We start from the raw sequence: 22,796 nt of genomic DNA on the forward strand, positions 1-22,796 counted from the left end.
GCCTTGCTTTACATCCCTGACTACCGGGTGGCTGAGGGACTGGCTAATAGATTGCCACACAACCAGTCACAGGATTTCAGCACCACCAGCTCCCACAACAGCTCCGAAAGGAGTGGCAGCCTCTCAGGTTGGTTCCACCGCCGTGGGCAGGGGAGTGAGGGACGGAGGGGTGTTGGTGAGCGGCTCGCCACGGAGGCGGAAAGACCTCCCAGGCACAGGTTGAGAATTCCCATGAGAGTGCCTGCCCACTAGTAAACACTGGAAAATATGAAGTTTCATTGGAGAACAGAGAACAGTGTTCTCTCATCAGAGAACACTGTCACATGGGCCTCTACTTAAAAAAAAAAAAAAAAAAGTTTTTTGGCAAAACCTATTTGGAGATAACTGGAGATTCCTCCCAGGTGGTGCTTGTCGCTGCAATTGCCAGCCTTGCCTTGTCACATCCCTTCCCTGACAGCACAGTTTGTGGAGCAAATGTATTTCTGCATCCATCCTCAGTTTATAGGCCTCCCCACACTGAATGTCATGAGGAGAGTAATATTTTTGTTGAGTGGTTAACAGATCCCCCACTCCCACGAGCTGTTTCTAGATGCTGTTCTTCAGTGAAGCAACTCAGAAATAATTGTAGGGCCTGAACGATGACTGGGGTTTCAACAAATTGTGCCAAGCCTGCATAGAAACAGGATGTAAATTTTATGTGTGTGCTGCATGTTCTATTGGAAACATGATGCATTTTCATCAGATGAAAATGATTGTAGTACATGTGGTTGTGTATTAAATTTAAACACACCTTTTTCCTGATTTCTTTAATTTTGCTTACTTGTTGCTCATGTTATGTATAACTGTCTTTTTTTTTTATTTCAAAACAAAAACTGAAAAGGCAGCAATTAAAAAGAAAACCTCTGAATTCACTTAACTGAAATATGAGAGAGCTGAAGGGACTTAAGCTTGATATTTATTCTATATCCCTAGCCTTTTGAATTTCCACTTTAAGCTGGAACAATTTTAACAGTAACAGACCAAATCTAGAAATTACTTCTTTATGTCAATTTAAATTACTATTCAAATTGAATCTTGAGATTAGAAGCCTATAATCATTGGCCCATAACTCAAATAGCCAAATGTGTTTGCAAGTCTTGTGTTCTCAAGGGGGAGTATTAGCTGATTTGAGTGAGACTGAAAAACAGGCTCATGGCATTGACGGAGAGGGATCTGGGAGCGAGGTTCATACAATACTGCAAGAAAGGTTCTTTTTCCTTGTATGTGAGATGTATTGGCAAGTAGCTTAGGAAATCAGCTTGCTCTCCAGGCTGCATGCAAATGCAGAAATTGATGTGCTGAGGTACATATGTGACAGTTATCAGAGGGCAATATCACACTTTAGATATGTTGACAGCTATGGCTGCCCAAGAATTTTCTCAGAAAATATGAAGTTTCCTTGGAAAATACCAGTTAATCAAAAGCTGGATTTTGATCAAATATTTCAAGTGAAATATATTTTGCAGTTTGTCAGTTTGAAATAAATCTTCTGAGGACACGAGGAAACTTCAGCTCAGTCTTTCTATGGCCAGGGCATTCCTGTTTTGACCAAGGCAGCTCACACCTGGGTGCCCCAATGCTCAGAGGAGTGTCAGATTATCGGAATGCAGAGTCAGTATTTTGCTCTCCCTTGCCCAGTAATTATGCCTTTGATACAGGATAATTATGTCTGTAATACACAAGAAACTGGGGGAGACCTTCAAATAGTCTGATAATTAAAGCGTCACCGGAGTCAGAGACCAGCTTTGGTTACGTAGTCCCCATCTGGGTGAGCAGGGACTTGTTCTCTCACTTCCTTGGTTGGTACTTTAAGTACTACTTATTATTCTGACTAAGTTTCTGTCTCTCTTAAATGAATATCATGAGAAATCCTATCCCACTGTGGAATGAAAAATAGCTAAAAACTCAACTGCTTTATGAGGCAGGGAAATTTTGTAGCTGTACTTTGCACAGCTCCCGGATTATATCAAAGCTGTGATCATCAGCCCAACTGGCAAATTCTTTTTCCAGGACCTGATTCATCTAGAGATTTAAACAATATAATTGAATTTCAGTGTGAAGAGACATTGAAACATCAAGCATCATTGCTGTGGGGAAACAAGGCTGTGGTGCATCAGTTTTCAAACACACATCACGCACTATGTATTAGGTGTCTGTTCAGCTAGTGTGACAGTGGAGTAACTCTGCCTGTGGGGACAGAAGAGAAATCTCCTGCCCAACTATACGGTGTAGGCTGCTTTCCCTACCAGTAATGACCCTGGAGTTCCCATCTTTGATTTCTTAATCTAAATAATTCCTTGTCTCCCGCTTCACTCTTTCTAATAACTCCATTGGCTTTAACCTTTCCCTCCGAAACCCCCCAAATCTGTGTGACTCCATATTAGCACCCCACAAATCTAATCTCTATTGTACTAGTCTCCTAAAGTTATCAAGATGCTACACTTCCAAAATCTTTCTCACTGCCTCAACTAATCTCTAAGCTGAAGTTGTTCTCTGCATTTCCGTTCTCTGAGTATTCCTAGTTTAAATCCTCCTGCAAAACACACACTCTTATGCATGTGCTTTTCTCCTAAAGTAGCCCCTCCTGCCTTAGCTCTACTTATGCTGACTTTTCAAAAATTTCCCCACATCCCACAAATTTAAGTTAACCTACTTCCTTTACACTGTTCTATGCCCCTGTTTCTTTATCCACTTTTTGCCTTACCTGTGCTTTGAAAGCTTCATTTTCCCTCCATAAGGTTCATGTGTCTGTTCCTTTATCTCCACCATCACTGGGGTTTCTTTTCATCATTTGAGATGTTCCTTCCCTTTTCAAGGAAGCTTCCCTCTCTACCAGGCTACAAAAGGAGTCTTGCGTTCTAATAGAGGGAATATCGGCTCAGTTCACACATAGTGAATAACAGGATCTTGGCTGGAATTTACTATGTGTCCCTCCAAGAAAAAGAAGGAAGAGCTCTGATCTGGAATTGAGTACTGGAAAGGAAAGTCTTGTTTGCAATGTGCAGTCAGGCCAATTAGAAACCTTGCTGGACTTGTTGTCTGTCTCTAGCAGGCACAACCGGAGGTGAAAGGAGACGGCTACTTCTGAGTCACAGAATCACCTTTTTTCTTCCCTCTCTATCCTTTCCTGTTTTCATCCAGCTGACACTTGGAGGTAACAGAAGAAAAACACTGTCTCCCAAAAAGTCTCATGACATGTGCTTGTCTCTGTTGCTAAAATGGCACCTCCTGGATTGCTCTGTGCCTAAATCTAGAGCCACGGCAAAGAAGGTGGTGCTCACCAGTGCACACCTGACAAGTCAGTTGCGGCTTTTTTGAGTCACTGATTCATTTTTACTTTTTTTTTTTTCATAACTGATCCTTATAAATCAACAAGAGATGTCAGTGGGTAGGATGGATTAGACTGTGCTCTCTCAAACAGGACAGGAATGAGTGATGGCCAGCTGGGTACCCCGCTGAAAAGGCATGTGGCAAACCGGTCCTCCACCCAACAGTCCAAAGAGTCTGAAAGCTGCAACAAAACAGCAAAAAATAGATGGTTCTCCAAAGAGGTCAAGGGACTCAAAATGTTGTACCATTCTTCCTCTTAATGAATTCCTAACAAGAAAAAGAAGTCACAGCAAAATAAAAGAAGCAAAGCAAGTGGCATGAGAGCTTTCTCTGTAAGATCAGATTCCCACAAATGGAAGTGTCTCAACTGGAGAAGTGGATATAAGGACAATAAGAGAAGAGCAGAGGGCCTAAACAAAATGCATTGCTCTCTTTATTTTTGCCAGCCTCATCCATTAGAGCTACACATCAGAAACAGAACCTCTTCTTCATAGTGGCACGAGATATTTGAATGCTGTGAAACAGTCCTAAAACATTGTACACGACTTCCTGATCTTTTAAAAAACCCCTGTTTCTTTTGTTTTGACAAGTTACTCTTGTCATTCTGGCTGAAAGATATTGAGTCTAACAACAGCTTTTTTAGATGGTGTCCTCAACCTCTATGTTTTCCACAGAAAGTGATTATGGAAAACTGTTATAGTCACACTAGATTCTGACATTTGAAATAATTTGCTATGTTTTATTATATTTTTATCTAGGAGTGAATTCAAGAAGTCATAAAGAACAGATGAATAATATCAGGAAATATATTTCTGAAGACATATCTTTCCTTGTTTGTGCACTACTGTGGTGCAAATGTACAGAGTTTTAAAAAGAAGTGATTTTCAGCAAATATTCAGAATATTTTTCCATTCCATTCTATTATTACTTATAACCTTGTGACAGCATTAGCACGTTGATGCTGATTCTGCTGAGATATAAATACGTCTTCTTTTTCGGGGCATGCCATCTGGAATCAGAATTTTTTCAAAGAAATGTAAATAGCCAGCTTTTTTTTCCACATTACATCTCTAACATTTTATTTTTCTTTTTGGATTTGCAGGTGGCAAAGGAGGGAAAAAGAAGAAAAACAAAAATACTGCCAAGCCCCAGAAAAGTAATGGTTCAAACTGGGCCAGTGTTCCCCTCCCACCCCCTCCTGTGCAGCCACTTCCAGGCACAGAGCTGGAACACTATGGGGTGGATCAGCAAGAAGCAGGGTAATTTTTTTTTTTTCTTTTTCTTTTGAAGAAAAATCTGTGGTTTGCAGAGATGAGGCCTGTTTTGTTATTATTTTTTAATTTTGCTAAGTGACAATATTATTCTGTTTCATTTTAAAAAAACAAAAGTAAAAGAGCGCCTTATCCTGTAGACTTATTCAAGGCTAGGGAGGAGAAATGCTTGAATAGCTTCTCTGGAGAGTGACTGAAGGTGGAAACAAAGGTGACCTTGCTTTATCATCATGTAGAGCTTCACTGCTTTCCCATGCTGAGAAGTATCTCACTTCACAGGTAGCTTAATTGAATTCTGTTGGGACTGCATGCAGCTGATGGGACTCAGAGTGAGTAAGGATGACATAATCTGGTTCTTTGTATTTTTTCACTGCTTTGATGTTTAAAAATATTAGAGCCAACAGAACAACAAAAAAAAAAAGAACACCACCAAATTGGATTATTTTTTGAAGATCAACCAATGGACAATAATGTTCTCATCGGCTTTTAGAAGAAATTTCACAGTTGAGGAAGGCGTGCTAATTATAGGCTTTTTGTTGTTGCCATTTAAACAACTCTTAAGTTTCTAGAACCTTCCACTTATTTTTGTATAGCTTAAACTTGTTCTCAAGGACACATAATCACATAAGAAGTGCTAAGTGAGAGGAAAGAGACATTTTCTGCACAGACAAAAATTACATAATGGTTTTTACAAAGTGTAATTACATAACATGCCAGGTTATCAAACTCCGGAAGAAAATCAGAGTATACAGAAAAATAGTTTACTGTGGTCAGTTCTGTTGGAGCCTTGGACAGCAATTGTTCTGTCAGGGACAAATTTCTACCTGTTTAAATACATGGATTAACCAATATTTCCTAAGGACGAAACATATTTCAGAAAAACATTTTAATAGCTTTACTGAATAAAAAATCTTTCAGGTGTTATCTCTTCTGTAAGCATGAAGCATTGATCATTACTAGTTTTATAATGAAAATTAGAGCAATTACATATTATTTGAGTTTATATCAAGTCCTTCAACTCTTAAAATGAGTAACAACTAACTGTGTTACTCAGTGGAATTCTTTTTAGAATTAAGGCCCATTCAGGTTCTATTAGAGTTAGAATTTCAAAGCAAATATAAGGGAAAATTAATATCCTTACTGATTGTAAGTGTTGTTTAAATCTCAAGGCAAAAAGTGCATATAATCCTAGTGTTCTCTATTCTGTTATAAAAGGCTAAAATAAATTTAAAATGGTTTTACCATATAATACTTGTCTTTATCAGTTTACATCCTTAAAACACATTTGCAGCCATTTCACTAAAACAATTATGCTATGGAAGGCAAAAAACTTGGATTTTCTTTCAGAACAATGAAATAGCATAAAAGGTAAATGGAAATACCTTATAAAAAAATCCCTTGTGACAGAGGCCTTGACTCCTCAGTTGCATAAAGTATCTGTAATTTAGCTGGAAGGAATGATGTTGGTCACCAAGACAACATTGGTTATTTAAGGATAAGGTAATCACCAGCCTTCCACATTCACAACAGTTCAGACTTAGTTTTTCTTCTGATTATATTCTGAATTACTCTTCTCTGGGTTTTGTAGTGCCTCATTAACAGTGGTTGTAGCTTGACCTCATAATATGCATTTTACCAAACACACAAAAAATTTGAAGATTAGACTTTTCAGTATCAGTCTGGAGCTGTTTTTTGCAGCCACCTTTGTTGAAGAACGGATCTGCAATGCCCATACTTTCTCAGGATGTATCCAATACTAATGTCCGTTCTGTATTCAGGGGTTGATCTTCTTTCTGTGGTTTTCAACATGCTAAAATGGAATGAATCATAGACTCTGGTCCTTTATGTTGCCTTTAATGTGGACATAGTGGGTAAAAAAAACCCAAAACAACAACGCATTTTTTAAACTGTTTTGTTTGTCTTGATTTGTTTTGATGTACTCTATCTGTGACACGTTCAATGTGTTTTAATTTTATAAGTAATTACATGCTTTTACTTGGTTTTATCTAAACTTGACAGTAAGAAAATGCTCATTATTTAGTCATTATCATCTATTTAGATTTTTCACTAATACTATGCATGTTCTTGAGCCAACCTCAGTAAAAGCAGCCTGCATATTTTTACTGGACTATTACTATTTCTTGCTATTGATTGCACCTTAAAATGGAATATTAGCTGCTGGATGTCAATATATTTGATACTTATTTTCTGTCTTTGGAAAAAGTTAAGAAAATAATACCTTTCATATCAAAAAATCTTTTCTGGTGAGGCCTAGGGAGGGAAACATCCTTTATTGCAGCTCTGTGTGTAATGAAACAGAGCTGTTATGGAATGTGGCCATTATCCATCACCTTTATTTTTTATCTTGAAGGAAAAAAAATCTATCAGTGTAATGAATCAAGTTTTTTAATAGCAAAAGATTGTTATAGGATGAAAGTGCTGAGAATACAATAAAAACTATTAGAAATATAGAGAGTCATGTTTTTTAACTAGAACCTAATAGAGACTTAATTAATGAAATTACAGTCAGAGATCTCTAATGTAGTTAAGGTGCTTAGATTTTAATGAGTACTTCAAAAAAGTTACATTTTCACCCCATTGGATTTACTCAGAAAACCAAAAAGAACATGGACGTGACCAATACTCGCTATGTTGGTACCAGAAGTTTCTGTAACTAAATCATTTATGTGACATGTAGTTACTATGTAGTCTCTTAAGTTTGCTAGCTCTCTCTTGCAGGCTTCTTTTTTTTTTTTTTCTTTTCTTCTCTAAATGCAGGTTAGAACCTGTGGCTTTTTGGACATCTTACAATATGAAGGCAAGGGTTCTTGTACCTGAAATCTTGAATCTCAGTGTCCCGAGCTTCAGGCTTAGGCTGCTTTCCATTTCAAACAAAATTTAGGTAAAGATGAGGTACTTGTGCAGAATCTTTTCACTAAGAAATCTTTTTAGTGAGAAATCTTTTTACTATCAAGCTGAACATTTGGGGATTTGAAGCAAGAAGGGTCAAAAGGCGAGCACTTCCAAAGCTCATTTATTCATCACTGAGAAGTCACCAGGGAGGACCTTTTTGCCCTGTCCCTTTTAAAGAAGAAGACATTATACCTAAGCATGAGGTTGAGAGAGCAAAAGTAAGTGAAAGAGTTGTTGCATTGCACATTTTTAGCAGCATGAGTTAGGATGGTCCCTTCAGCCTTGGGTGCAAATGTCACGAGTGAGTATTGTTAGGAAAGAGAAATTACAGCTGGCCATATCTTAATTGTCTGCTAAGGATGAATATGTATCATCTAACATTTTCTTAAATCTCTGTATTATGAAAATGGTAATGATCAAACAGTGAAAAGCTCCTAAATGTCAAGGGTTAAGATCCAGCCTTTATTTTCACCTCTGTACACATACGTGTATTTGTGTATCTGTATATTGTTATATCTACATATAGATTTAAAGTAATATCAGTGTTAATTACCAAATATGTCTTTCACAGACTTTTGGATGGTTAGATCAAGTTGTTTTAGCTATGCAGAATCTGTGCTTTTAAAAAGAGTCTGAATAAGGAAACAGTAGTCTAGTTAATTTTAGAAATCTATGAGTTTTGCTTAAAGTAAATGTTTGTTCATAATACAGGTTTTGCAACTTCTCCATCTCAGTGTTCCCAGCATTTTTATAACCTGGCTTCACACTTGAGAAAATTGAGAGTAATTAATTTTTCTCGGGGAAATTGGTAGTTCCTTCCTTCCAAATCAGAAGCCTTAAAGGAGTATTCTTACACTGGTTTGAGAAATTAACTGTGTAGCTCAACACATTGCCTGCCTGCATTGCAGAAAAAAAGGACCTTGTCAGCAGTCCTTGAAGGTGGAAAGATAAAGTGACTTAGTAGATGATGCTTGGAAAATGGCCTTTAGAGAGTGAGATGGTTTTGACAGTGAAGGAGCTGTGAGAGCTTTCAGTTGTCTGGTTGCCTTTAGGAAAAAAAAGCTGTCTATCCTGAGTTATTTTGGAATACACTGGGAGTTAGGAAGAAATGTGTGCTGATGCTGAAGGGACCTGCTGACTGATAGGGTGTTTTGAAGATAGGAGAAGTAGACAGTTGAGATTTGAGTGGTGTGATCGTCAGCAGAGCTGTGCACAACTGAAGTTCTGTTCAGATTAGGGAATTACTCTGGGGAGATAATGCACAGGGAATGACCACAGTCACTAAGGCCTGTACACCTTGAGTGATGCCAGTGTCTCTAAGGCACAGGATCCCGAGATGATACTGTAATACAACACTGAATCGAAAGGTCCTGTGATGAGTAGAGAGACTGAAAAGGATTGACTTGCTAGTGAAGCTTACATAAAAAGTGATAACTAAATATAAAGCTTCTGTTTCTAGCCCTGATTAGATGTAGCATCACCCCTTACAGCTTTGGTATAAGGCAAAAATTGAACCACAAACACCTATGAGAACACGCCTTATATATGAAAAGAGAAGAATTTGGTGTTCAAGAATACTGGTAGTTGTTTATCTTTTAACTTACTTCAGGCAGATGTGTTGAAAGTGTTCAGAAATTCAGCAGTGTCTAGGTGAGTCCCAGTACAGATTGGTTAGGAGGTGGGGTGCTGGCAGATGTACATTATCAGCTGGTGCTGTGACACAGCATATGCTTAAGGTCACTGCTGCTGTGACATGAATGTATTACACATCAGAGGAGATACCTATTTGTAGTGTGGGAAGACCAGCATTTATGAGGAAAGTGTAGCTTCAAAATAGAAACAAAGAGTAAATTTATCAACAAAGGGGAGGATGGAAGTAAATAAGTGCATAAGTGCAACTATGTAAGGCTTGCTCTGCCTTTTAAAATGCTGCTATTTTCGTGTCTAGGTCAATCTTCATGCAGTCTCCTAGATTAATGATCCTGGAAGCGAGTTAGTTCATTGCTGTTGTTGATTGTGGTGTAACATTATCTAATCACCATTAACAAATGTGATAACGGGTCAGTAATTTTTTTGTTGCGCTTCTTGTTCGAGCTGCTTTGCTGTTGTGGGAAAAATTAAACTGACTCGGTAAGGACAATTTAAGCAATTATGACCCTATTTTCATTAAATGTTAAGAAGTTCCACTGCATGTGAGGATTACAGCTATAGCAGAAATCCCACCTACCCTTTACACCCTCTACTGTGTGGCAGAGATGAGTTTCGATAAATACTAAATTTATTTGGTTTTCATTTTAGATACGACAGTGATGGTTGGTGTCCGCCTTTGCCAGTTCAGACCTACCTACATCAGGGCATGGAGGATGAGCTTGAAGAAGATGATGATCGTGTTCCCACACCTCCTGTCCGAGGAGTAGCTTCATCACCTGCCATCTCCTTTGGGCAACAGTCGACTGCAACCCTCACGCCTTCCCCACGAGAGGAGATGCAGCCAATGCTTCAAGCTCATCTTGATGAATTAACAAGGGCTTACCAGTTTGATATAGCAAAGCAGACATGGTAAGTGTTTGAAGGGGGCACTCGTGATCTGGGAAATTAAAGTATAATATTAATAATAATAATTTATTCTTCTATGACATAAATATTGACCGTATTTAACATTATTTCAGTCGTATTTCCAAAGAAGTAAAATGGAAGAAGAAATAGTAAAACTATGTCTGGAGTGTGAAGGCCTTAAACATTAGTAGGTGCTTTTTAGATTGTAATGCTTGGTAATAAGTTAAATCTTGTCTAAAAGCATGTAAAAACAATGTTCCTCTGAAATTTTACATATGCTAAAGTAGTTAACACCCACCTACTGACAGCTTTTATACATTCAAGAGTACTCTCTTTTCAGGCTAGCAAAAGATATGAATTTTTTAGGATTTTCAAAAATAATGGGATTCTGAATTCCTGAAAATCATTGAAAATAATGATAGTCACTTGAAATAGCACTAGAGCAGCTTTTACACGGTGTCACATGAGAATGAAGCATTTGCATCTCTGACTGTAGTTTGAAATACCAAGAGAATTTCTGATTCATAGGAAAAACCCAGAAACAGTGGGAAGAAAGTTGTTAGTATTTACAAAATGGATCTGGTGTTTTAGAGTGCTTTATGCCTATTTAAAGGAAGAGCAAGCAAATACCACAGTAACATTTCCCCTGCAAAACAAACAGAAGCAATCTCTTCAGGGACTGAAAAAAGAACTTGTCAAGTGCACCAGGCTGGGGATGCGGTGAAGGTCAGTTGCTTCCTGGATGTTCCCTAAGCAGCAGTTGTCCTTTTACAACTTTTCTGCTCAGACAAAGCCCGTGAATCTCAGAGGAGAGGAGCAGAGCTAGTTACTGAATGGCACACTGCCAGCAGAGGAGCAGCAGCCTTTCTTCGCTGGTAAATAAAGCCACAAAGTTATTCAGCTTGAGCTCCCGTAAATAGATCAGGCAGGTAGGCAGGCGGTGCCAAATCAAAGCCAGCTGTTTTCCCTGGACACCGTGGAAGCCTGGAGGCTTGTCTGCAATCTGCACTCAATCAACAGGGTACTTTGGTCCCGCTGCAGTGCCATGCTGCCAAGCACGGCCCCCGGCCTGCCTGTGGGACAGGCCCAAATCCCAGGCAGCAGCTAGACCTGGCCTATTGAAGGTAGCTGACTTCTGAGCCAGCACACAGATGCACACCCTGCCAGCACAGTGACTCGCTGCTGCATTTTGCAGCTGTTACCCTTTCTACGCCCTACAAACCTCGGGTTCCAGTCCAGGCACCGATAATGGAGTAGGACACTGCAGCAAAGCCTCTTGCAGCTGACAGGAAAGGTCTTGCTCCCTCTTTGGAGAAATGAAAATTGATTGGGAACTTTCATAATGCGCTTAGGAATATACAGATTTTAATGTTACTCTTGAGTAAGGTCACAGTAATTGAGCTTGAAACTATAGGGAAAAAAAATCAAGGAGATGACTTTTTTTCATACTGAGACCTTATAGGTATTGGAGTAAATATTGAGGATTGCAAATACAAGTGATTTTTTGTGCAATGGCATTGTTGAATGCTTTTATATTGTTTGGCTGGACATGTGTCGTGCTGCTCAAAGTCAGTAGAAAGTCCTCCATTGCTTTAACTGGGAAGGGAGATTTCTTAGTTTTCTTTTCACAAAGTTAACCTGTCCAGTGTAGAGAGAGGGGAAGGCGAAGCAGAAAGATGAGACCTGTCAAGTAGGTTACTGTGGGAGTAACAGCAGAGAAATATAGAGAACAGACAACTAAGAATTTAAGAAAGAGCACATTAGAGATTACTGGAAAAGTACATAATCATTATGGCCTTGATCCAGCAAATCACTTAAGTGTATGCTTAACTACAAGTACATGAGAAATTGACTTCAATTGTTCTATCACAAGCTTAACATTAAGCATATACTTAAGCATTTTGCTTGATTGGGAGCTAATCACACTGTTTATTGAGGGTTAGTTAGATGGTAGTGCCCTTTAGCACAGTGTTTTGAACACTGCATAGCTAAGAACCTGGTGTCCAGGAAGAAAAGTATTCAAGAACTGCTAATCAGAAGGGGGTTGTATATTGAAAAGGAAGCATTTGCTCTGCAAATAAGTTTCAGAATAAGCTATCAGTTAAAACCTACAGAGCGGTGGAGATTGATTCCAGTGGTACTTAAGATTTACTGTGACATTCTCATATCTGATAGATTTACATTATGGGGGGCAGGGGAAAAGCTCAATGAATAAAAAGAGAATTACTGTACTCATTGAGTGTAGGCAATAATGCAGCACAAAGTTTTCATTGAAAATATAGTAAAGCACAGAACCAAACACGTGACAGCTGTAATTCTTTTCTGTTATACTGATGTCCAAGCAAGAGAGCAGCAGAATCCTGGGTCCCATCCAGAGTGCTGCCGATTTGAATCAGGCCATGGCACCTCATGTATACTCACCCAAGGATTCCTACGTGCCTAAGTTAGCAATTTTAAGCATGGTGCATGCTCTTATGCCAAGGCCAGTCATACCTGGGTCCCCTTGCACAGCTTGTGGTGTACCTGTTGTGCTGTGGGGAAATGCTGCTTTGAGAGCTGATGGTGTTGTTTTCCTCTGTATCCTCTCAGAGACCAGGCAAATGAGACTCCAAATCCCATGGTTGCCTTTGGCCATTTAGCTATCCTGTGGGTGTTTTTTTTTTAATCTTTGCTTTTCTTTTTTTTTAATTGTGACTGCTGCATACAGTAATTTCACACATGCATGCCCTAATACTGCTGCAATTAAATCAATTAAACTGCTTGGAATAAAGCAAAATGAAAAGACCTCACTGATAATGTGTTCACTGGGCTTGAAAATTTCTCCTGTCCTGCTGGCCATTTCCTCCTCCTTAGGGTGACTTCTGCTTCAGGGCACTGTGTCTGTTTGAGCAGAAGGAGTGAAATTTAAGTTTGGTTCAATGTGTGATTTGCAAGGTGGAATATTGAGTGAGACGCTTAAATGCTAGGCTGGGATTCAGAATTGTGCTTTTCCATTGGTTTCCTACCTGATTTATGCAGCCTCTGTGTGTATCGCTCTTCATCTGTAAAAGGACAGTCTTCACCTTCCCCATCCTAGAGGAGGAGAAGTATATTTAAGACTGGAAAGTGTGCAGGTACTCTGCTATTAGAAGCTATGGTGAATAACTGAACTGTCTTTTCTTGAGTTTAACCTAACAAGCACATTTTGTAAATCCACTTCAGGACCTGTTGAAAAGCGTGTATTTTGTTGACCGTGGGGTCCAAAGTCTCATCCACTCTGATAACTTTTCCTTTTTATTTGTGTAGGCACATCCAAAGCAATACACAACCTCCTCAGGCTCCCGTTCCACCCCTAGGATACGTATCTGGAAACCTTATTTCAGATTTGGAAACAGATGTTCCAGACGAGGATGATGATGAAGATGATATTGAAGAAGAAACTGTAGAAATCAGTAGGCCACTAAGAGGTCTAGAACATACTCCAGGCTCCAGTATGGACAATCTAGACAGCTCTGTGACAGGTAACAAAACACAGTTAACAGTGACACCAGCTTGTTCCTAACAGCAAAATACATCATCGGGCCAACACTTTCTAAGTGAAAATTGATTCCACTCTATTTCTGTAACGTTTAAAATGTGTTAATACTAAACATTAAAGTTAAAGAAGGATTTGGGAATACTTTGCTTTGCTGCAAAATGATAAGAAAATTCATGAATTTTAAAAAGCTTTAAAGACTTGAAAGAAAACTCAATTATATCTTAGCTTTCATGAAAAGTTCATTCTACTAGAGAAGCAAGGCAGTTACATAAAAAGGAGGGGGGAGACCTCAGCTTAGGAATATATATTTCATAAATCAGAAGCAGCATAAAAATGTTATCTTAAAGCACTTTCAGATATTTTGCTGGGAAAATGCTTTCCTAGATGAACATAAGGAAGTTAAAGACTTCAGAGTAAGTGTGGTTAGATCACCACAACATTTATTTCTAGACTAAATGTAACATTTATGTAGGAAAATGTGTATTTTAAACCTACTTTGTGTTGCTGAATTTAGTAATTGTTCCTTTTCAGTAAAGCTATTTAATTATTCTGACCCTCCTTCCCTCACTGCTTCTTGCCCTTTGCATGCCTTGGAAAGCTCCAGCATCACCAAAGGGGATCCAGAAAACCATGCTAAACTAATGCACAGGATCTGAATGAATAAAATGGCTGTTGGAGAAATGTAGGCAGTGAAAGACATTTGGTTTTAAAATACGTAATGTCCCTTTTTTAAGCATCAGTGTATTTCCCTTTGTGTTGAACTTGGGCCTCTATGTGGTATAGTGTGTCCATAAGGTGCAGGGGTACTAAAGACCCACATGTCCCAAATGTCCCAGTATCCATAGCTCATGAAAGCTAGTGGGTGCTGCTTCAGTCTGTGATCTCAGCAGGCAAATACTGATTGTTATTTGTACCTTAAGGGAGACTTGTTCAGTACCAACTTACTGCCATAGTGCCACTGAATTCCATCTCATTGTTCTGGACCTTTGAAATTCCAAGGATTGCTATTCTGAAAACACTGGGCAAATATGACAGTGATGGAGCATCAATACCTATAAATTTTCTTCCTTTTCCCTTATTGAATGAAATAGTGTGTAGTTTAATCCCACTTTCCAGGTTTTCCTTCACCCTTGGGCCAGACTTCTTACCGATCTAATTAAGATTTAAGAATTGTATCTCTGCTGCTGTGTTTTGAAACCCAGATTCAACTGAAGGCCATAGAGTTAAAGTTTAAATCCCTGAATTGAGAAGGTTAACTTATTAGTGCATGAGTATGTTAAGTCACTTTGCTTGAATTTCCAGCATAATCTCCTTCGGGCTATAATTCTGCATATTTTTGCATATTTCACTAATGGCCTAGAAGTCTTTCCATTAGGAATGCAGTAGGAGTTTTGCAGTGGTAATACAGCAATAAATAAAAAAAATTGAGATTGTATATATTTTTCATTTGGTATATGTTAATATGCCAATGTTTATGTATCTGTAAATGAGAAAATGATTTCACATTTGCATTTTCATCTGATATTTTGGACCACCATACCTAGAGCAAAAAAGGAATAGCTGTATTCCTTCTCCAAGTTGTAAACTTTTGTGTTTATTACAATTTAACCTTTTATGAATAATATTCAAGTTTCTTATAGTATTTATAAATCTTGTTGTATTATTGGGCTGTAATTATTGGAGTGTTAAAAACTTCCTGCTGTGTTATTTTAGAAGAAATTGGGCAGAACCTGATTATGTAGACTGGGAGTGTACTTAAGGTGATTTAGCGCACTCCCACTCATCACCACCACTGTCTTGATGTGGCCTCATCCAGGTGAAAATTAAGGGTTTCCTTTTGCTTTTTCTTTTGGTTGTTTAATTACTAGCTGGATCTGTTCCTTGATCTGGTTCACCGCGTGGCAAGGTGTGTGCTGGCACTGCAGGAAGGGAATGTGCAGCTGGAAGGGAAGCAGGATGATAGATTGCCCCTATAGCATATAGCCAATGCTTAGATTGACTTAAAACAATTAGGGAACTACAGCCTTACAAAAATACACCCAGAGTGTTAGTCTAAATTATCTGTAAAATGGCAAAATATACAAATAACAAAACTGCTTCTGTTTTCCTCATTTACTACGTGGGTAAAACCTTGATTTTAGGATGGTTTGTTTTGGGATTGGTTTTTTTTTAGAGATGGAAGGAAACTGCTTATTATACTTGGGATTTTTTTTTTTTCCAAAAGAGAATCCTAATTTTTGTTTATCTGTTTCTGTTAACTCTTCCAGGCTGCATTTACTCTTGTTAATGAGGGTATAGCAAATTGCTTTCATTGTTTCCAAGCTGCTTCTCATTCTTCAATTTGATTGCTTTTAAAATACTGTAGAACAACTAAATTGTTTTATTGCACTGAGAATATATAAGCTACTTCTTTTCACAGAGCCTTTGGTGACTTAAACCAGCATTTTTCTAGGAATTTTTAGACCGTGTTTTCACTTCTCTAAACATTATATTTGAAAATGGAGACAAATAAGAATATCTAACCCAGATGAAGCAATATTTCTGTTCATTTTGAAGTGCCTTGTGAGTTCGGTGTTTGTGAGAAATCTATACTGACATCCCTTGGTCCAGATTTCCCTCAAATAGAGTTGCTGTGCAGGGAGCAGGGCAAGCTTCCTCACCCTGTACTGTTAGCATGCTCTTGGATTGAAATGGTGCTTTGTTCTTCCTGGCTGAGTTGAGACCCAGGATTTCACTGAGTGCCAAAATGTGGGATTCTCTGAGGGGAAACCCTGGCACTGCATGAGCCAAAGCACAAACTACTAAATTCCTCTGACACCACAGCGTTGCTGCTTTAAACTGTTTAAAAGTCAAGTTGTCTTTCAGGCCCTCGAGTTTTAGTTACAGCTAGCTGAAGATTCAGACAAGGATTTAATCTGCGCTATTAAGCTTTTCTCTTCGCAGGTGGCAGAGACATAATGTTGACGTGTATAATAAAGTGCAAAGAAAGGAGGAGTGCACAGTGACTGTATCTTAACATTCTCCAGATATGGCAAAGAGAACTCGGGGAGGGAGGTTTGGATTTGAATGTTTGTGGGATGGAATATGAAATTAAAGCTGAAGTTTTTCTCCATTTCCAGTTTGTTAGGATACTTAGTCACTGCTTCTGCTTTTAAAAAAAAAAAAAAAGGAAATAAAAAGAAAGAACTGGAAAGCGGTGGTAAAAATTTTGCTCACTTGACTTTTAATTCACAATTATTTAGGGTTGTTTTTTGCTTTCGGAGACACAATGAAATATGTATTTTCTTTTGCTTATGTTTAATGTTTGCCTTAATAATGAATTGCTGTGCAGAGTTATGGCATGAATGATCACAAAGAGTCTGTTATATTATTCTACTTTAATAGATTTAATTAATTGCATGTGATGACCGTATAAGAAATTAATTTGCCTCTCACTGAAATCACTAAGAACAAGGGTAGTTTTTTCAGATGTAAGTATTATGGTTTGGGGGTTTTCTTTCCCCTCTCCTTATTTTCTCCTCCCGCAGCACCACCAGTGAAGCTGGTAGTGCAAGCTGTTGTATCTTCAGTCCTGGTGCATTTTAACTGAGGGGAGAGATACACCCATCAACTAGCATGGAAATTAGAACGAGCTCTCTTTTACCTAGCTGGTGCAAACTGACATAAACAGAGAGATATTCTTGTAAACAGTGCCACAGCAAATGGATAACAACTTTTTTTTTCAATAGAATTGTATAGGTCTGAAATTATAAAAATCTCTGTAGGCTGTATGGCTCAGCAAGAAGGAATATCCCTTATTTGACATGTTTAGGTCTTGGTTAAAAGAATCACTGATCACTGTCTGTGTGGAAAAAGTTTTTCATTCATTGTGTCTGAGAACAAATGGAATAATTCTTGAAAATTGCACAATATCATTTTCATGAGCCATATTTTACCATGGCAGAGCTCAATATTTATATTGATTTGCTTAGGGATACCTATTGCAAAAAAATTCTGTTTTACAAGCAGTTAAGACAGATTGCTTTTAATAGGTAGAATGTGTTTCATGGATTAAATATGTGCTCAGAAAATAGGAAACTGGTACTTTTTGTATCTCATAAAAATGGTAATGCAACAATTAGCAGGGTCATATTATAAAGCACAGACTTTACTCTAGCTTAATGGATCTAGGGATATGCATTCATCAGCAACGATAGATTTAGCATAAAATGACATGTAAATGAATTGATGACTGATCATAAATTAATTTTAGTGCTGAAGAAGTAATAGAGACACAGCAAGATGCCACTTTATCATAGTATTTTACTGCTCAGCAACATTTGAGCAACTACTTAATGTTCTGTGTGCATTTCTTTTCTAACAGCTTGAATAAATTTGAGAATTTTTTTGTGCCTTTCAGCAATATGGAAACCAAAAAAATCTCAAAAGATGGAATGCAAACAGAAATAAATTTGGCTAAGTGACATAAATTCATTTTTCATTAGATGTTTATGAAGGGCATTAAGTATGGTTGGACCTGTGAAGTGCCAAATACGTATGCATGATTTTTACCTCCTTTTGTTTAGTGTTTCCTACCTCAAAATAAAAAATTTAAAACTTAGGGGTTTATTCCAGGCGTATATATTTAAATATTCAGGCATTTATGGTGAAGTATGATGTAAAGTATGAGAAAAAGTCTAGTTTTTGAAATGTGGTCATAATTATATTCCGCATTTATATACCCTTCTATTATTGATTCTTATTTTAGTGGTACAACGACTATTTCCCCTTCTATTCCATCACTTTCACCAAAATCAGTGGGCATTTCTTCTTTGTAATCATGGCAGTGGTCAGACATATCTAAGAGAGGATAATGTCTTTCTCCTCTACAAAGGCTAAGAGAAATCTGTAACTGATTTCAGCTGAAGTAGCATCAGTCCCCAGGAGTGTCACCCATTCTTCACAGACTTAAGGAGTCCATCCCTGTTCCAGCAAAAAAAAAAAAAAAAAAACTACAGGGGAGCAGGGACCCAACATTACTCTGTGCTTGGTGGTCTTGTGAAGGAAAGCACATGTGCACACACATGAAAGTGCCAGTGACATCATCTCTTCAGTTGAAGCAAGCACGTAGAGTTTGGTACGTACAGAAAAGTATTTTCAGAAGTGTTAGCTTTGTTGTGAGCAGCTTCTGTTTCACAAGTGCATTAGATATTTTTATATTTAAGTAAAGCAACAGCATGCTTTACAAAGAAAAATAGCATTTTTATTGCCAGCAAAATGCCACTAAAAGCGGTAGCAATGCAGTGTACTAGAAGCTAGCACCTCTATTCCCCTCACCTTTCCCTGAGAGCAAAGATGCTTTCCATTTGCATTAACACCAAGAGATATTTTATAGAGCAAGAAAACAGAGTTCAACTTTTCACAGGGCTGATTTTGTTCTGCATAAAGCATTTACTGCTGCTGTCAGCAAGAGTAAAATTTACAGTTGCCAGAAAGCGTAAAAACTCAAATGTGCTCTTCGAAAACACATAGTGAGCTGCATGTAAAGGAGACACTAAAAGCCTGTTTCATCCCATTTCAAAATGCACAGTTGATCTGAAAGGAACGTCAGCATCTCTTATTTTGCCTTTATTCAGAGAAAAACAAATGTGCATCTGATTTGGAAAACAAGAGGCCAGTGGATGCCTTTAAACGAGTAGTCACCATGTGTGCTGTGTTAACACAGCTGTGTGGTGGCCTGAGGTGCCCAGGCTGGGCTCCAGCACTCCCATACCTTCTGGGCAATGTCCACACCTCTACAGGTCAAAGCAAAAAGGGTTTCACTGCTGCGAGTTTTGGTGTGGAAAAGAAATTGTTTATGCAGGGAAACCGAATAGCTCTGGAATCAGCAGCAGTAATGTAGAGATTTTGCCTTCAGCTCCCTGGTCACACACAGCTGCGGGTGCTGTGTGTGTCTCAGGGTATCTTGCTGACTTCAGCAGTTATAAAAAGTTTTGCCTCTGCTTCCAGCAACCAGAAGTTTCATATAGAATCATAGAATGGTTTGGGTTGGAAAGGACCTTTAAAGGTCATCTTGTTCCAACCCCTCTGCCATGGACAGGGACACCTTCCTCTAAACCAGGTTGCTCCAAGCCCCATCCAACCTGGCCTTGAACACTCCAGTAATGGGGCATCCACAGCTTCTCTGGGCATCTTGTTCCAGTGCCTCACCACGCTCATAGTGAAGAATTTTTTCTCAATATTCAATCTAAACCTATTCTCAGTTTAAAAACGTTGCCTCTTGTCCTGCCACTGTAGGCCTTACCAGAAAGTCTCTCTCTGTCTTTTCTATAAGCCCCCTTTATATATTGAAAGGCTGCAGTGAGATCTCCCCAGAGCCTTCTCTTCTCCAGGCTGAGCAACCCCAGCTCTCTCAGCCTGCCTTCACAGGAGAGGTTTTCCAGCACTCTAATCATTTTGGTGGCTCTTCTCTGGACACACTCTCACTTAGATTTCATGTCTATCTTGTGCTGGGGATGCCAGAAGTGGATGCAGAACTCTAGGTGAGGTCATGATGTCCCAGTAAAACTCACATCCCTGCAAGAACTGACTTCCAGCCTGACAGGTCACTCCTAGCACAGCTGCTGGAGAATAGGGCAAGGGGGAGTGATCTCTGGGCAGAGCACACTATCCCAGCCTTGATAATACTTGTTGTTCATGGGAATGTGAAGGAGTTGAGGAACAGGACTTTTTTATAGGGTTAGCCTACAAAACTGGCAGTCTGATAACAGCAGTTAAAATTCAGGTATTTTTAGAAAAAATGGCATATCTATGAGTGTGTAGAACACACACTAGGAGAGAGCATTATGGGCTTTTGCAGATTTTTAATATATTTCATACTGAAAACGTGGCCTATTTTTTTTTTGATTGAATGACAATCCAGTCCTTCAAAGAATAGATGAAAAATAGCTACTAGGCATACCCTGAAGGTGTCCCATCCCAATTGCAATGCATATTGTATGTTGTGTAACAGTTGAGGGGTTAGCAAATGGACAGAGCAACATGAGCAAGTAGAAATTAAAAGTTCTTTTAAAATATCCATAGTCTTATGGACTATGATACCAAAACCAATAACTATTCTGTACAGTATATGGTTTTATATGTCTCTACATAGACAGTAGAACATATCACACAAAACCCTTGGGCTCTGAAATTAATGGGATACATGTTAAATTTTTAGCATCCAAGTATCGTCCTTTGATATCTGCAGCTCTAGTTATATTTTTCATGTTTCAGCTTGTGCTTACATATTTTGCAGAACATGTTGATAAGGGATTGTTTGAAAATGTCCTCAGCTATAGCATTTCATTTTCTTACATCTTCATGAAGTGTTTTATCTGTAGTATCTCTTTTCATACATCATCAGTAACTGTTGCTAAGCCTCTTTACTGCTCATTCTCTATGATATCCTATCGCACTTTGATTGTTAGTTCACAAACTGTCTTCTCGGAGGAAATTTAGTTTTAGCCTTCTCTTGCTGCTGTCTGGGCTCCCTTACATCTGTCTGCATCAGGTCGAGTCTGTTTGGAAAATAACAATTTTATGTGTGCTCTTGGCAAGCAGAATCGAACTCTGTCACTCTCTGTTGCACTTAACACACTTTCTGCCTGTCAGACCTCCACAGACCTCTTCTGTTTCTTTTCTTGTATCTTAAGAGTGCATGGGTTTTTGTTATTATAGCCTGCCACTTCACTGACATTAAAAGCTTTGGTCACTGCAGCATCGCAAAATAACCCATTGTTCTTGGGCTTTGTGGTGCAGCATGGTACTGAATTCCAGTATTCATGTATTGTGCTCATGACTCGTTTTTGCTGGATGTTTTTCATATTTGACACCACCATTAGTTAATTAGCCTATCAGTTTGATGCTAACAAGCAGGTCATTATTGATTTACTACTTAGCAGTTTTAAATACCATAATACTTTCTTGCACATGGATTGGAAAAAGGCTACTGTTCTGCTACACATCTTATGTACATTTGCACAAGTTCAGCTGTGCTGACTGAGTACTTAAATCAGGACCATGATTTATCCCTCCCCACATGTCTTCGTGTCTTTGATAACCAGTTCTCTGCAGATTCTCGTGGGTCCGCTGGGCTTTTTTGGGGGCTTTTTTTTTTTTTTCCAACATATGCATGTGACTGTTGTTAAAAAGCAGATTTCAGGTATTTCAAGATAGGTGCCCGTACTATGTCAGAACAATATGCTGTATCTACATAGCACCATCCAATGCCCTGCAGCAGCTCAGGTCCCAAAAGTATTCTGGTAGCTCTGCAACTCAGCTGGACTTGGTAACTCTTTAGCACAGCTGCTCCATTCCTGGAAAATATGAATGAAGAGCAAATAAGATTAATCCTTCCTTCACTATTTTGCTCTTTACATTCTAGTTATGTCAAGATTTCCATATTTCTTTCATATGCTTTTTCAGGTGTCTGGTTTTCTGACTGCATTTTTATGATGTTGTCATCACTTTCATCTCCTGCAGTGATGGTAATGCATGGTTAGAAGGTTCCATGGGGCCAACATTGGCTTGGTGACTGACTCAGTATTAAATTTGAGCATATATTTGCTCTGCTGCTGAATCTTAATTATTTCTAACCTTTCAAAAAAAGTTACTTTAGTCCACTAGAATGAACTACTTTAGATCAGTTTTCTTGAGGCCATTGAAACTGCTTATTTATTTTAAAATTTTGATTGACAAAATGACACAAAGCCAATCTTGTTCAGGATAGCTCTTGAAGCCTTGTCTGACTTTAGCCATATCTATCAAGACTTACACATGTGCTGTCCAAAATTAAAACTTGGTTTTGCAAATATTAAACTAGATACAGGTTTGTAATAAGTCAAGTAAAAAAAAAAAAAAGGAAAAAACCCCAAAACAATCACATTCATTTCGATTCCAAAAAAGGTCTATTAACTTTCAAAAGAATTTATTATGGAGCTTTCACATTTGTAGATAATATGTATGATTCTGTTTACAGGATCAAAGCTGTATGGAGCAATCTATGAATGAGACTCCTCTTAGCTTTGATGGTGCTTTATTATAATAAACTCCGTCAGATAAACTGTGGGTTTCATGTTGGGAAAGGACATACTAAGTGGGTCTTTAAGCTTTAGCTGAATATTGTTCTTTTGTACCAAGCTCTGTCAAAT

General features: G+C 38.4%; 1 protein-coding gene across 22 annotated transcripts in view; it reads left to right on the forward strand.

Annotated features, from left to right (window-relative positions):
- ROBO2 (roundabout guidance receptor 2) overlaps positions 1-22,796 on the forward strand; it is a 1,060,454-nt gene that overhangs the window by 1,013,162 nt on the left and 24,496 nt on the right. For 15 of the 22 annotated variants that reach the window (XM_032678944.1, XM_032678942.1, XM_032678955.1 and 12 more), the window contains 4 exons: positions 2-127; positions 4,472-4,628; positions 9,852-10,112; positions 13,395-13,609. In XM_032678944.1, coding sequence (XP_032534835.1) covers positions 2-127; positions 4,472-4,628; positions 9,852-10,112; positions 13,395-13,609 — 759 coding nt within the window. The remainder of the gene's footprint in view (position 1; positions 128-4,471; positions 4,629-9,851; positions 10,113-13,394; positions 13,610-22,796) is intronic. The other 7 variants (XM_032678950.1, XM_032678951.1, XM_032678960.1 and 4 more) reach the window with 1 other exon arrangement.

The sequence above is a fragment of the Chiroxiphia lanceolata genome, chromosome 2, assembly GCF_009829145.1.
Source record: "Chiroxiphia lanceolata isolate bChiLan1 chromosome 2, bChiLan1.pri, whole genome shotgun sequence".
Classification (NCBI taxonomy): Eukaryota; Metazoa; Chordata; class Aves; order Passeriformes; family Pipridae; genus Chiroxiphia; species Chiroxiphia lanceolata.